This window comes from Dryobates pubescens, chromosome 1 (genome assembly GCF_014839835.1).
Source record: "Dryobates pubescens isolate bDryPub1 chromosome 1, bDryPub1.pri, whole genome shotgun sequence".
NCBI classification, from domain to species: Eukaryota; Metazoa; Chordata; class Aves; order Piciformes; family Picidae; genus Dryobates; species Dryobates pubescens.
This window is the reverse complement of record NC_071612.1, coordinates 35,437,496-35,450,290: the sequence shown is the minus strand read 5'-3', so window position 1 is coordinate 35,450,290 and position 12,795 is coordinate 35,437,496. Positions and strand designations below refer to the sequence as shown.

The 12,795-nt window shown below is 40.8% G+C and overlaps 1 protein-coding gene across 1 annotated transcript; it reads left to right on the top strand.

Annotated features, from left to right (window-relative positions):
- Positions 1 to 845: 845 nt before the first annotated feature.
- On the top strand, positions 846 to 9,749 carry TMEM33 (transmembrane protein 33). Its single transcript, XM_009910731.2, has 8 exons — positions 846 to 876; positions 986 to 1,050; positions 2,573 to 2,667; positions 3,168 to 3,355; positions 4,270 to 4,337; positions 5,093 to 5,226; positions 6,760 to 6,843; positions 8,302 to 9,749. The coding sequence occupies exons 2-8, from the start codon at positions 994 to 996 to the stop codon at positions 8,429 to 8,431; spliced, it is 756 nt and encodes a 251-aa protein (XP_009909033.1). The 5' UTR covers positions 846 to 876; positions 986 to 993; the 3' UTR covers positions 8,432 to 9,749.
- Positions 9,750 to 12,795: the final 3,046 nt, after the last annotated feature.

Sequence of the window (12,795 nt, the reverse complement as noted above, 5' to 3'; positions counted from 1 at the left end):
TTATTCCAGGGGACCAGTAACACCAAAACACATGGACGCAGCCTGAGGTGGCAGATTTCATTGGCACATTGCATCATTTTTGTGTGACAACACTGTGCTACCACAGCATCAGGCAATTGGGGAGCAGCATGTCTGGGAGCTGTGACCAGATGATTGTTATTTACGTTGCTGACACAAAGTACGTTTGTTGCCTTGCTAAATAGCTCTGGAAAGACTCTTTGCAGAATACAGAATTAACCAGGTTGGAAAAGAACTTATAGATCATCAAGTCCAACCTACCACCCAACACCATCTAATCAACTAAACCATGGCACTAAGTGCCTCATCCAGTCTCTTTTTAAACACTTCCAGTGATGGTGACTCCATCACCTCCCTGGGCAGCACATTCCAAAGGCCAATCTCTCTGGGAAGAATTTCTTCCTAACATCCAGCGGAAACCTCCCCTAGTGCAGCTTGAGACTGTGTCCCCTTGTCCTGTTTAGCCCTCAGCGAGCAAACAGCACCCAGACTGGGGCCGAACCGCACATTAATACCGTTGCTGTTAACTGTCACAACACTGAAGTCCTCCTACACAGACCCTACAGGGAGAGCTGCGCAGCAGGGCGCCAGCGGCCAGCCAAGAGCCTTGCCGCAGGGGAGGGGCTGCTACCGAGGAGGATGGACCACGCCGCCGCCTCATCCTCCTCTTACTAGCTCGCTCGGCCAGGCATTGCCGGACCCACATGGCCCTCTGACGTCACCAGGCGTAGGCGGAAGCGTGACATCACAAGGCCTACATTACCCGGCAGGCCCCGCGGCTCGCAGGAAGTGGCGTCTGGTCATATCCGAGAGCGTGCGGCGGTGGTGCGTGGGTCGTTGCCGGTTGTGGGCTTTGCGGTAGGTTGCGGCCTGCCGCGGGGGCTCGGACCTAGAGCTCCGGAGGTGGCAGTAGCTCGCCGCGGTCTCTTCGGTTCCAAACCCAGCTGAGGCGCTATTCTCTCCGCAGGTGCGGCCATGGCGGACTCCACACAGAATGGGCCTATGCAAGGCGGGGCTGGCGGCGGAGCCGTCGTAAGTAGTGTCTGGCCGTGGGGCTGGGGGCGAGTGGCCGCGGTGCTAGCTCGACTCTTGCGGGGTGGGCGTGAGGGTCCCGGGACGGCCACGCAGCTTCTCTAGCAGTGTGGGCTCCCCTTGTGCTATTGGTGTGTGGGGGTCGTGTTGGAATGGCAGTATGGCCGTCTGCCTGCTCGGGTACGGGCGGGGGGAAGCGACTCTAACACTTTCTGATTGAAAATGTGCTGTTGCTGCGCTGTCGTTCTTGAAAATGCTTCCATTAAAACTAATTCTGTGTAGTATTAACTGTGTGTGTGTAGTTATATTGCACCACTAAGACAGTATGAATGGATGTGAAAGATATGAAGATGTTTGTAGGTTAATTAAGGTAATTTCTGATCGTGGTCATAAAAACAGTCCTAAGCCTTAAAGGAGAAGAGCAGTCTTGAAAGACTGGTTCAAATTTGGGAACATTTTTTTGGTCTCTTTCAGATGAAGAGAAGGCTCTGGGTAGACCTTTTAGCAGCTTTACAGTATTTGAAGAGGGCTACAGGAGAACTGGGGAGGGACTTTTTACAAAGGCAGGTAGTGACAGAATGAAGGATAATGGCTTCAAACTGGAAGAAGCTGGACTTAGATTAGCTCTTGGGAAGAAATGCTTCATTATGAGGGTGGTGAGGCACTGGAAGAGGCTTCGCAGAGAAATTGTGGAAGCTCCTAACCCTAGAAATGTTCAAAGCCAGGCTGGATAAGGCCTTGAGCAACCTGGTCCAGTAGGACATGTCTGCCCATGGCAGGGAGGATAGAACTAGATAATGTTTCAGGAATCTTCCAAACCATTCAGTGACTCTAGGAAAGAAAGCTGATGTTTTGACTCTTAGGCACCTAGCAGACAAAACACACTGTGTTTCAGTAGAGCCAATATCAGGAGTGGAGAAAGCTGTAGCTAAGGACTGCTCAACAGGAGAGGTGCTAGATTACCATTAAAAGATTCTTGCATTTTTTGAGGCCAAGAATATACAGGCCAAAATGATGCTCCTTTCTTTCAGATGTTATGCTAACTTTACCTGACCACTTGGTTGGTTGTTTGGGTTGGTTTTCTTCTTTCCTCAGTAAAAATTGTAGAGATATAGTTCCAGGTGTGTGCAGTGTTCTCTGAAAGAAACCTTGAAGCAGTAGGTGCAGAAATCAGGTCTAAAGACCTTGCATGATAATGTTTTTGAAGCTGGCTGTACAGTGATGTTGGTTTGCATAGAAATACTACCTGTATGGATGTTATCACTGTATTTGGTTGTAGTATACAGAGGATCTATTTGGTTCTGAGGAAGCTTGGCTATTTTTGACCTGGTTGGTAACATGTTATGAGTCAGGTACTACAGAACAGAAGGTTACTCTTCACTTCAAGCTATAATTTGCTTCTCTTCAAGAATGGAGAAAGATTTGGAATTTAATGTAGGAGGGAAGAATGTTCATTGTATGCAAATATCAAGATACCAACTTCTGTGGGGGTTGGGTTTTTTCTTTTCTTCCTCTAACGTAGCAATTTCTGATGGCTAACAAGTTGGATACAGCGATGTGGATTTCCCGCTTGTTCACAGTTTACTGCTCAGCTTTATTTGTCCTGCCTCTTCTAGGGTATGTACTGTGATACTGTAAAACAGCATTAAACATTTACAAAGTAATTGTTCTCCCTTTTCAGAGTTGTTTTTCATGTAAGGTTCTATTATGCAGTTTACTTAGATGCTTTTATGTCAGAATAGTTAGAGGTTTCGGATTGGCTAAAAACCCTTTTAGATTAAGGGTTAATTTCTATTACGCAGTTTACTTGGATGCTTGTTGTCAGAGCAGTGACAGGTTTAGATTGGTTTAAAATCCTTTTGTGTGTGTCTGAAAAATGAACAGCTGTAAAGTAGTGGCACATGCATGTTTTTATGAGTAGTTATGGAGTCATATGTTGAGTTGATGCAGCTGCAGTAAGTCAGTTTTGCCAGTTTTTCAGTTGTATTTGGCTTATGCTTATGTGCCATAAGAGAAATACTTCAGGCGTTGTGTGATTGTGATGCAATCCTCAAGGGTGGAAGACTTCTGAGCAGGGGCTTGGTTCATATGGTAACATCTCCTCTGCTGATTTGCAGGTTGCATGAAGCAGCGAGCTTTTATCAGCGTGCCTTGCTGGCAAATGCTCTAACTAGTGCCCTCCGACTACACCAAAGGCTACCACACTTTCAGCTTAGCAGGGCGTTCCTGGCCCAGGCTTTGCTGGAGGACAGCTGCCACTACCTGCTGTACTCTCTTATCTTTGTGAATTCCTACCCAGTTACAAGTATCCTTTACTTGTGTCATCCTGGAATGGTTTTGAATATCTGAAAGACCTGATTCCTTTCATTGCCTGTGCCATGGTTTGAAAAACGAGTTTAAACTGGAATGTTTGCTATTTATAGAGCATACTTTATGTAAAATAGGGGAGGCTCATGTTGATTGACCCATGTTTAGGTGAATCACCTCTGGAACTAGTGTACTGCAGTCTTTGGCTGCTTAGATTTTCTTTTTCCAAGAGTGAAGCTTGGTGGATTTTATGACCTGCCTCAACTTTTACAAGTTGGTAACTTTGATCTATTACCACTACAGGGTTTGTATTTGACTCCCCACTGTAAGCAGGCCAGATTTCATGTAGGGAGACTTATTTCAGGAAAATTATTGAACAGATCAAGTCTGCAAAAAAGACACCTGTGGCTTGTCCAAGATGATAACGCAAGAACTGACTTTTCTTCGTGCCACTTTGTATCTGCTTTACTGTTCTGCTCTTAAAGTCTCTCTGGCAGAGGAATGTCTGTGTTCTTGCTCTCTAAAATCTGAGTGGCTGGCAGCTGCATGTTCTTTGGTAAAGAAATGTATTTTCTAGCATCTCTTAATTAAATAGAAAATCCAATATTACTACATGTATTTGGATAGCTCTAAGTAGTAAACTCGGGCCTTCATGCATTTCAGTGGACGTGCAGTGGTGTGTAAAGGTGTATGTTGTACCTTTGCCTACCTGCATACACATTGCAAAGTTAATAAAAATGCCTAGCAAAGGGAAGAAGTATAAATGTAGATGTTAGCCATACACATCTCTTAATCCAGCATAGGTCATTTCACCTCTTACAAAAAGCCATCAAGCTATGACTTGTGTGTTATTGTAACACCATGATACGAAGCACTCGTGCGGCCTCTAATTCTCCTTATCGCTTGCTTCAGTGAGTATCTTTCCAGTTCTGCTGTTCTCTTTGCTTCATGCTGCCACATACACAAAGAGGGTTCTTGATGTAAGTATGATTAGATTTATGATACAATTAATACTGTTGGTATTTGTGGGGTTTATAAGCAGGTTTGTGTTGCAACTGTGGTTTCCTTTAGCTACGCTTAGAAGACCTAGGGTGAAACTGCAATGTGGGCTCTCAGCATGTAGGATCTGTGAAGTCTTTTTGTGGGGCTTGGGCCCCCCTGCTGTTGTGACTGGGTATGTTGGAGTTGACATTTACTGTTACTCTTCAAACACTGTTCTTTGAAGGAAGCAAAGCTGTGTAACAGTTCAGTTGAAACTTAAGACTTGTCTTTTCAAGCTAAACTACAGCCTATGAAATTTAATGCTCTATTTCAGTAGAAGCCTAACAGAATAAACTGCAGAGTAAGGCTAGCAAGCAGCTGGGCCTGCTGCTCAATGAACTGCCTTGTGCAGCTTAATGTAACTCCAGCTCTTTGGTGTTCCTAACTGGGCTGTCTTGCTACCATAGGTACTTTCTCCCAGTAGGCAGAATAAGGCTGGTGGCCATCTCTATGCACTTGGATCTGTAATGGGTGGGTGAGGAAATTGTAACGCCTCATGTTTTTAATGGGACTCTAATTACAGAGAGTTCAAAGCTTCTGGTAGTTTTCTTTGGGATATTGATCTAAATACTTTTAAAGGATTTAGTCTTAAAGTGCTGAAATGAGTCATAAATGAGAATTGTTAGTATTTAGATCTCTTTGTGCCAGAGAAGGTAGGTGTAATGTGTATGTTTTCTGATACTCTTCTTTAAAGGCACGAGGTTCAAACAGTCTGCCCTTCCTGAGAAATCTTTTGGAGAAACTGAGTGCTAATCAACAGAATATTCTAAAATTCATTGCTTGCAATGAAATCTTCCTGATGCCAGCTACAGTTTTTATGCTCTTCAGGTAAGAATTACCATAAATATTTTCAGAATTAGATATTTTCTGCACAAGATTGCTTTTTGCAATTGAGTTCTCTGTGGGTCATAGATCTCTTATCTATGTGGTTCTGGCTGACTGAGGCTTGTACTTGGAGGTAAATTTATTTTGTTCTGAGAGTTAAGTTGGTGTCATGGAATCAAAAAGCATTCATTGCAATAAGACTGAGCACCAAAACCCCTTCCCTTTCACAGCGTGGCTGATGTTGCTGGGTCAGATTAAACAGGCCTGTAACTTGCATTCTCCTACAAGTTTAATTTTAGTGAGTAATAGAACATTAAGATCTGCAGCTTCATTGAAAGTCAACCCTTATTTTTCACTTAGATTCCAGAAATTTAAGCGGCATGAAATTTCATTTTGCTAGGAGTGTGGAAGGAGGAGTAGGTTATGCCCTGTGTTACTTCAGACCAGTGACCCTTATCTCTTATTTCTCTTTCTCCCTTATTCTGTTTAATTTTGTCTGCTGTGCAGCCTGTTGAGTTAATTTTGGGGATCTTGAGCATATGCATGTTGGAATCCTACTGAAGTCACATAGGCACATAACCTGTCAGTCACTGAAGCTTGGCTCAGTTTGAAGAGGGAATTACTCCTTTTGTTATATGCAAGTCAGCACAGTGAGAGCTTTTGTCTTGAGTGGCCTTCTTGAAGGATTCCACTTCATTTAAAACTCCTCATACTTGAACAAGCTCTGGTTGTTGGAACTGTCATGTTCAAACAGAACTAAGATTGTGCTATATGCAGAATCTTTAGTCATTAAAATGAAACTAGCAGCATTTCTGTGCTTTGCTGTGTGGGGTTTGTATGCTACCCTTCTACTGTTTTACAGCACTCTCCTGTGAAACAGCAGCTTTGTTAAGGATCAAAACCTAATTTCAGTGTAGCTGAAACAGAAAACAGCTTGGTATTAGTATCTCAATGCATCTGCAATAGTCCCAGTGTGTTTTGCAAAAGATACTAGGAATATGGTCCAGATAATCAAAGCACTATGATTAGAGCTGCATTGTCAACCCATTTCTGTGCTTGGCCAGCAGGCCTTTTCTTAATACTGGACAGGTGTCCACCAGCTCTGGAGACTATCAAAACTCACCTGGATGCCTTCCTGTGTGGGCTGTCCTGGGTGATCCTGCTTTGGCAGGGGGATGAACTTGATCTCTGGAGGTCCCTTTCAACACTTAACGTTCTGTGATTATTTCTGCTGGTGGACAAAGAATCACAGCAGTGAGGCAGTATAAAAAGAAAAACACTTCACAAATACAAAATCAATGCAGGAACAGCACTTAACTGCTTCATTGAGCAGTTCTGTTCTATAATATCTTTGCTTTTGTAAATGTGTGGTTATGCACTTCTTTCCCTCAGGTCTAGATTATCTGAACCAACATGACCCCAATCTAGTGGGTTTTTTGAGCCCAATAAAAGAAAACTAATGATTTTGGTTTGTTTTATTTATGTATGTATGTTTGTTTTGTCATTATTAAGCTCTACTACTCTGTTCTCTTTCAGTGGCCAAGGGAGTCTGCTGCAGCCATTCATTTACTACAGATTTCTTACATTACGCTACTCCTCTCGGCGAAATCCATACTGTCGGTAAGCACTACGTTGATCTTGAAAGTTCAGCTGCAGAGTGTTCAGGCATTCAAGGTTTTTCAGTCTGAAATGCGTGTGTAACTCAATACTAAATCTGCAAATGGTAGATAGAGAATGTGGAATACATCTGGATGTTTAAAGAAGCAACTGCCAGTTCAAGGTTACAGCTCTTTCATCTAACAGAGCTTCTCTGTAACGTACTCCAAGCTTTCAGAACAGGCTTGTGTAATTAAAACTCTGCTTTGGGAAAGTCTGTGTGTGTTTTGCAACAGGAAGATAGCCTTATTTTTAGATACCAAGCCTACCTGAGGCTAAATCTTAATATGAACAGGCACTTAGGAACTTGTGTAATGTTGAGAGGGGAAAAAAAAATTAGACCTGTGGATGACCTTAAGGATATTTGTTATTTCCTTTAGTTAAATTCATAAGTCAGGTTAATGGTAATTGAATTAGAGCCTTACTGACTTTGCTTGGAAGTTGATCCAACCAATCCTACTGGACTGAACTTTTGAAACAGGAATGTTTCTATGAGGATTTGCTCAGTTCAGTGGTTTCTCAGATAATTTTTTTTTTTTCTCATGACAAGTATTTGTACAGTGTAAGATTTTGTGAACACATTTTCCAGTCTCATCACTTCTTGATTAGAAAATGATTTGCTAATGTACCAAGAAAGTGGCTTTGGCTGCCATGGTGTGCAAGGACAGGTCAGAGAATCAAACTTAATCCTCTCCTTTTCCCAACTATTTTGTAAGAAATTAATGGTTCCATATTAGTATATATTGGGGATTTTTTCCTATTTGCTTTGTGGGTTTAAAAAAAACTATTTATTTAACCACCAGAAAAAAAAAAAAATATGAAGGGGCTTTACTACTTTGGTATCTAAAACCAATTTTGTGGTGCAATACTAAAGCTAACTTTCAAGAGAACTGGTTTATCCTAGATTTTTCTGCTGGCATTCACATAGTTTTAAGGGAAGCTGGTGGTGTGGGGTTGTATTTTTCACTTCTATCTCTTAACAGTTGCTTCTAGAGTGCAGAGTTCTTGCATTCTGACAAGAAGCAGTGCAAACACACAGTTGCCTCCCAATTCCTTACATGATTTCTGATAAAGCATTACTTTTTTTTTTATAGTGGCTGTGGTGGATTTTGTTGGGTTGGTTTTTATTGGCCTTTTTTGCTTGAAGGGGGAATTCTTCTGCTGTTCTTATCTGCGTCCTCAGCTGGAAGCTGCTGATCTAAAGTTAATTGTGTTAATGGTTGATGGACAGGAATCTTAGAGCTCTTGCAAGAGTGTAGCACCAATGTGATCTAAAGAAGTTGCTACCTCTGTGGAGTGTGTGGGGTTGCTGAAAAAAGTGAATGAAAAAGATCTAAGCAATACTTAGTTCTGATAATTGCTGTAAGATTCTAAAACTGTTTAAATCTGAAATCTGATTTTTTTTAATTTTCTTTTTCCCAGGACTCTCTTCACTGAGCTGAGGATTGTTGTTGAACACTTAATAATGAAGCCCTCCTGCCCTGTTTTTGTAAGAAGACTATGCCTCAGCAGCATTTCCTTTATAAGCAGATTGGCACCAACTGTTGCATAGCCAAATTTCAGGCACTTGTGTTTTGTGAACATTATGAGCAGCTGGCACTTCTGCTGATGACTAAGAATTCCTGGTTTTACACTGATCTTACTCCAGGCTGTATAAAAACGTGTATATGCTTTTCTTGGAGATACTATGAAATCTAGCATATCAAAAGCAAGTCATGGAAACTTAAAATTACTGTGCTGTATTGCTAATTGGTGGGGAAAAAAATTAACTGCATCTGATTGAAAACTTACCCAGTCTATTACAGAGTTTTGGTTTTGTTAGGAATTGTCTGAGCTTGATTAAAACTTTTAAGGAGTCTGTATCAGTAGGTTTATGTTAGTTGGAACTATAGCTGCTGTAGGATGTCTGCAGTGGATGGCATTTGGTACACATGCCTATGCAGTACACATTGCACAGTATTCTGCTTACTATATATATCTGTAGAACCATTCTGTCTAAATTGCTATGCTCAATGTCATAATATGGCCCACTTAGAATTTGGTCTCTCCTGTTAAATTCAGTCAAGCTGACACAGTTAACCCTTTCCTGAAGGGCAGGCTATTTTTATTACTACTGCTTCAAAAGAATTCTTCCAAGTTTCTACCTTGTAACATCTTATGCTATTGGAAGTAATCTCAAGACTGATCATGGAAAACTGTGCAGTTAACTTGTCATAATGAGATATTTTACCAAGCCAAATTGCTGACCTGTAGGCTTTTCAGACAAAGATGCTGTGTTTAAACTTTGAGCTATCTCTTGCAGAATCATTGCAGGTTTGTTTTTGTGTCTACACAGATGTGAGACTGCAGTAACTCAAGCATGACAGCTCCTTAGGAAATGAATCTGTAGCTAGCTCTGTATAAATTGTTATTCCAGTTTCTGAGATGCTAATTGTGATGGAAAATTTGCATAAAGGATTGCACCTGTTTAGGCAGCTTCTGAAACAAATGGGTGTAGGATTTTTTTGGGGTGTAAAGTCATCTGATGATTTATCTGAAGCCAGTGCCATGACTACAGCAGTGAATATTGCATTGAGTGCTGATTATGCTGAAAGGTATGTCATGGAAAAAGAATATTCATCTGGGTGAACACAACTTCCTTCCATAAATTCAAGGCAAAGTATTTGTCTGATCTTCTGTAATTAGTGTTGGTGTTCTAAATGCATAGATTTAAATGGGTTTCACTGGCCTCTTGTAAAACCTCTCTAGCACTGCACTTGACTGTTCTTCCTTGGTTGGAGAAATCTTCTGTGAAACAGTTCCAAAACCAATCTTGAAGCGAAGTATTTTCCTGTAACTGTTGAGCTCTTTTGATTTTGTGATGTGGATATCTCTCAGAATTTCCAGATATATTAGTTTGTTAGATCAGAGCCATGTATTTATAAACTTCCTTTATCTTTATTTTTCTCTTTTGCTCAACCTCTTGGTACTGATGAACCAATTGGTAACTGAATGTTATTCTTTGACTACTTGTCTTGCTCTCTGAACATGATTAGCTATTTATAGAACACTTGCACACTGCAGAAGCAACTGCATGCAGTAATGCTCTACAGCTGCTAAAGATTTGCAACAAGATTGACTATATGTATATCCTGTAATTTGAGGATTTTATAACAACTAAAATTTCTACTGCAATAAAAGGAGTGTTAAATGTAACTTGCTAGGCTCTCCAAGCTTATTTTCTAACACAGCGTACTGATGCTTGAACCTGGAAGTTGAGCAGAATGCTGTCCTGTGTGTATGTTCTTATATTGCTACTGCTGCTTCTGAATTGGGACATCATGGCTTGTGTGCTTCTAAATTATTTTTATGAGGAATTTTTGCCTTCTCAAGGGCAAAAATTTAGACCCTTCCCTTCAAAATTTAACCCAAGAATAAGCACTGTAACAATGGTATCGATTCAGAGCAGAAACCTAGACCTACTTACTACCATTTCAATTTTTCAACACTGTTCTAGATTTTCATGTTACATGGTCTTTTTTTTTCCCCTGAGTGGTGACATCAGACTTTGCTCAGCTCTTTGCACCACTGTAATTAATTTGATCACTTAAGTTGGTCCCCCATATTGGGAGTGGAGGCAAATAAATACTTTTGTAATTACTGTAAGCAAATTAATATGCTACAGCTGAGGAAACTTTTGTGGTCCAAGACTGCAGCAGTCTCCTGCTCATTTAATATTATGCTGTTATTAAATTAGAAGTCTTAAGTGGGATTTCATAGAATCAATAAGGTTGGAAAATACTTCAGACCTTTGTATTGCAACTGTAACTGAAAGATGCAAAGTCTTGAGATCCAACTTCATGAATGGACAAAGAATATTGAAGGGAGTAAGTGATGGAGATTTCTGTGAATAGAGAGTTAGAAGACAGTGCTATGGAGTAAAGCTTATATGTGCCTGAAGTAGAGCTTGTTAAGTCATAAAAATGGATTGAGAGAAGGAAGATGTTTCACAAATGGGATCTGATTTGGTTTGGCTAGTAGTATATCTTGTCTTTGCAAGGAGGTGCTTGACAAACAAGGCCTGGATTTGGTACAAGTTAGATGCTCTGATCTGCCAAGAAAACATGGAACAATGGAGTAAGGATAGCCTCCAACCAAAATAAACAGGGCAACAAACCCTCACTGTGCTTCAACTGATTTTTACTAGACCCTTTAGGCTGCCTAAGTGATAACACTGAGCTTCCACAATGCTGGCCAAATTGTTCAGTGCTTGTGCCTGCTTCCTTGCCGGAGTTTGTGACTATTTCTATACTAACAAGTAAACACATGAAATGCTGGTTATGTCATGTGGGGAAAAAAACAAACCTGTATGTTCCTGCTGTAGTGCTGTCAACAGCTAGCCATGATGTAGAGCCTGTGACAAGTCTCTGGTAACAGAGAAATTTTGCAATGGAAAAGTTGTCTAACATGGTAATGGCTTCCACTACTATAAATCATACTGCTGAGTGCTTTTATTGTCTTGGTTTTCTTAAGACACCATTGCATAGATTGTGTGGGTAGACCTACCACTTGCTGTGCACAAGCTTGCTGTAGGTGTGACACTCCAGCCAAAGACTTGCATGTTCTCACCTGCAGATAAATCAAGCATCGGCATTCACTGGGTCTGTTGGAGCTGCTCATGCCAGTTTAGATTTCTTGCACACAAACTCATTCATCTTTTCCTTTCTCCTCTTTGATTTCATACTTATGTTATCTTTATTCTGTCAGTTTATATTTTGCAATACCTGTTAATATTTTGTTCCACATTCTAAGTGTGGTTTTTTAAAATATATTATAATCATGAGCCACTATTTATTCCAGCAGTCTTGGAGCTGCTAACTATATATGTGACAATACTCTCCAAACAAATAATGTAGCTCATTATTTTGTACAGTCTGTTGGACATTTTTATCGGTAGGCACGGGTACTGCAACATTTTCAGGTCTTATTAATTGAAGTAGAACTCTTGCCTATTTTATAGAAGGGAACTGAGGCATGGAAGGAAAGATCACTTGGCCTGAAGCAATGTAAGAGCTCTGGCAGAGCAGGAAATAGATTAAAGAGTTGGGCAAGCATCCAGGTGGAACTGTGGTTTGTTGCTACACCACATACAACTACTTGCTCCTGTTTCCACAAATGATACTAACTGCTGCTTGAACAGTTTGGAAAAAGTACTTCACCTTTTGGTGCTCAGAGTAAGATTAGCAAAGACCATTAAGCATGTTCCTGTAAAGCTCTTCTGTGTGCAGAGGCTAGGTATGGCCTCTGGTGTCTTAACCTCTCTGGTGAAGAAAAACAGCAGAAAAAGCACTTCCATGCTAGGTGTGATGCTGGGCTGTTGTAAGGGTCTAGATTTTTTAATTGCTGCTGTGCAAGTATTTGTGGTTAAACTATACATACATACTGAAATTGGTTAGTGTGACTTCAAACTGTATCTTCCCTTGTGCTCTAATTTTCTTAAAAGTCACAGGAAGAGTCAGGCCTTGCTGTTTTAAAATCACCTTTTAAGGCCAGACCCTTGAGCAATCCTTTATTTTAAAGATGCATTATCAGTATGGGTAATGTAATTGAATTTAATCTCAAATGTGGATTCAGAAATACCACTTTCATGAAATGTCAGCATTACTTCTGAACTTCTCTGCAGAAGCCTGCTCTGGGACAATAGCAGGCATTGTGCAGGTGAGGGAGTTTCGTTGCTTAGTTCTGTGCCATCCAGATGGCACAAACTTCTAAAATGAATTGAAAAAATTCATCTTTTGCTTGTATTCAAGGACTGAGGCACAAAATGCTAATGTAAGGGCTCAGAGGGGAAATACAGTTCTCCTGCATATTTGAGAAAATGTGAAGCCCTTTCAGGAAAATCTAATAAACATAATAATCACAGGCTGCTGACACTAA

What these genes read in the sequence shown, in the direction of transcription:
- TMEM33 (XM_009910731.2), top strand. Translation starts at nt 994, where the DNA reads ATGGCGGACTCCACACAGAATGGGCCTATGCAAGGCGGGGCTGGCGGC. An exon ending in TTTGTCCTGCCTCTTCTAGG is followed by an intron (nt 2,668 to 3,167) that starts GTATGTACTGTG and finishes GCTGATTTGCAG; the next exon opens with GTTGCATGAAGCAGCGAGCT. An exon ending in GAATTCCTACCCAGTTACAA is followed by an intron (nt 3,356 to 4,269) that starts GTATCCTTTACT and finishes CGCTTGCTTCAG; the next exon opens with TGAGTATCTTTCCAGTTCTG.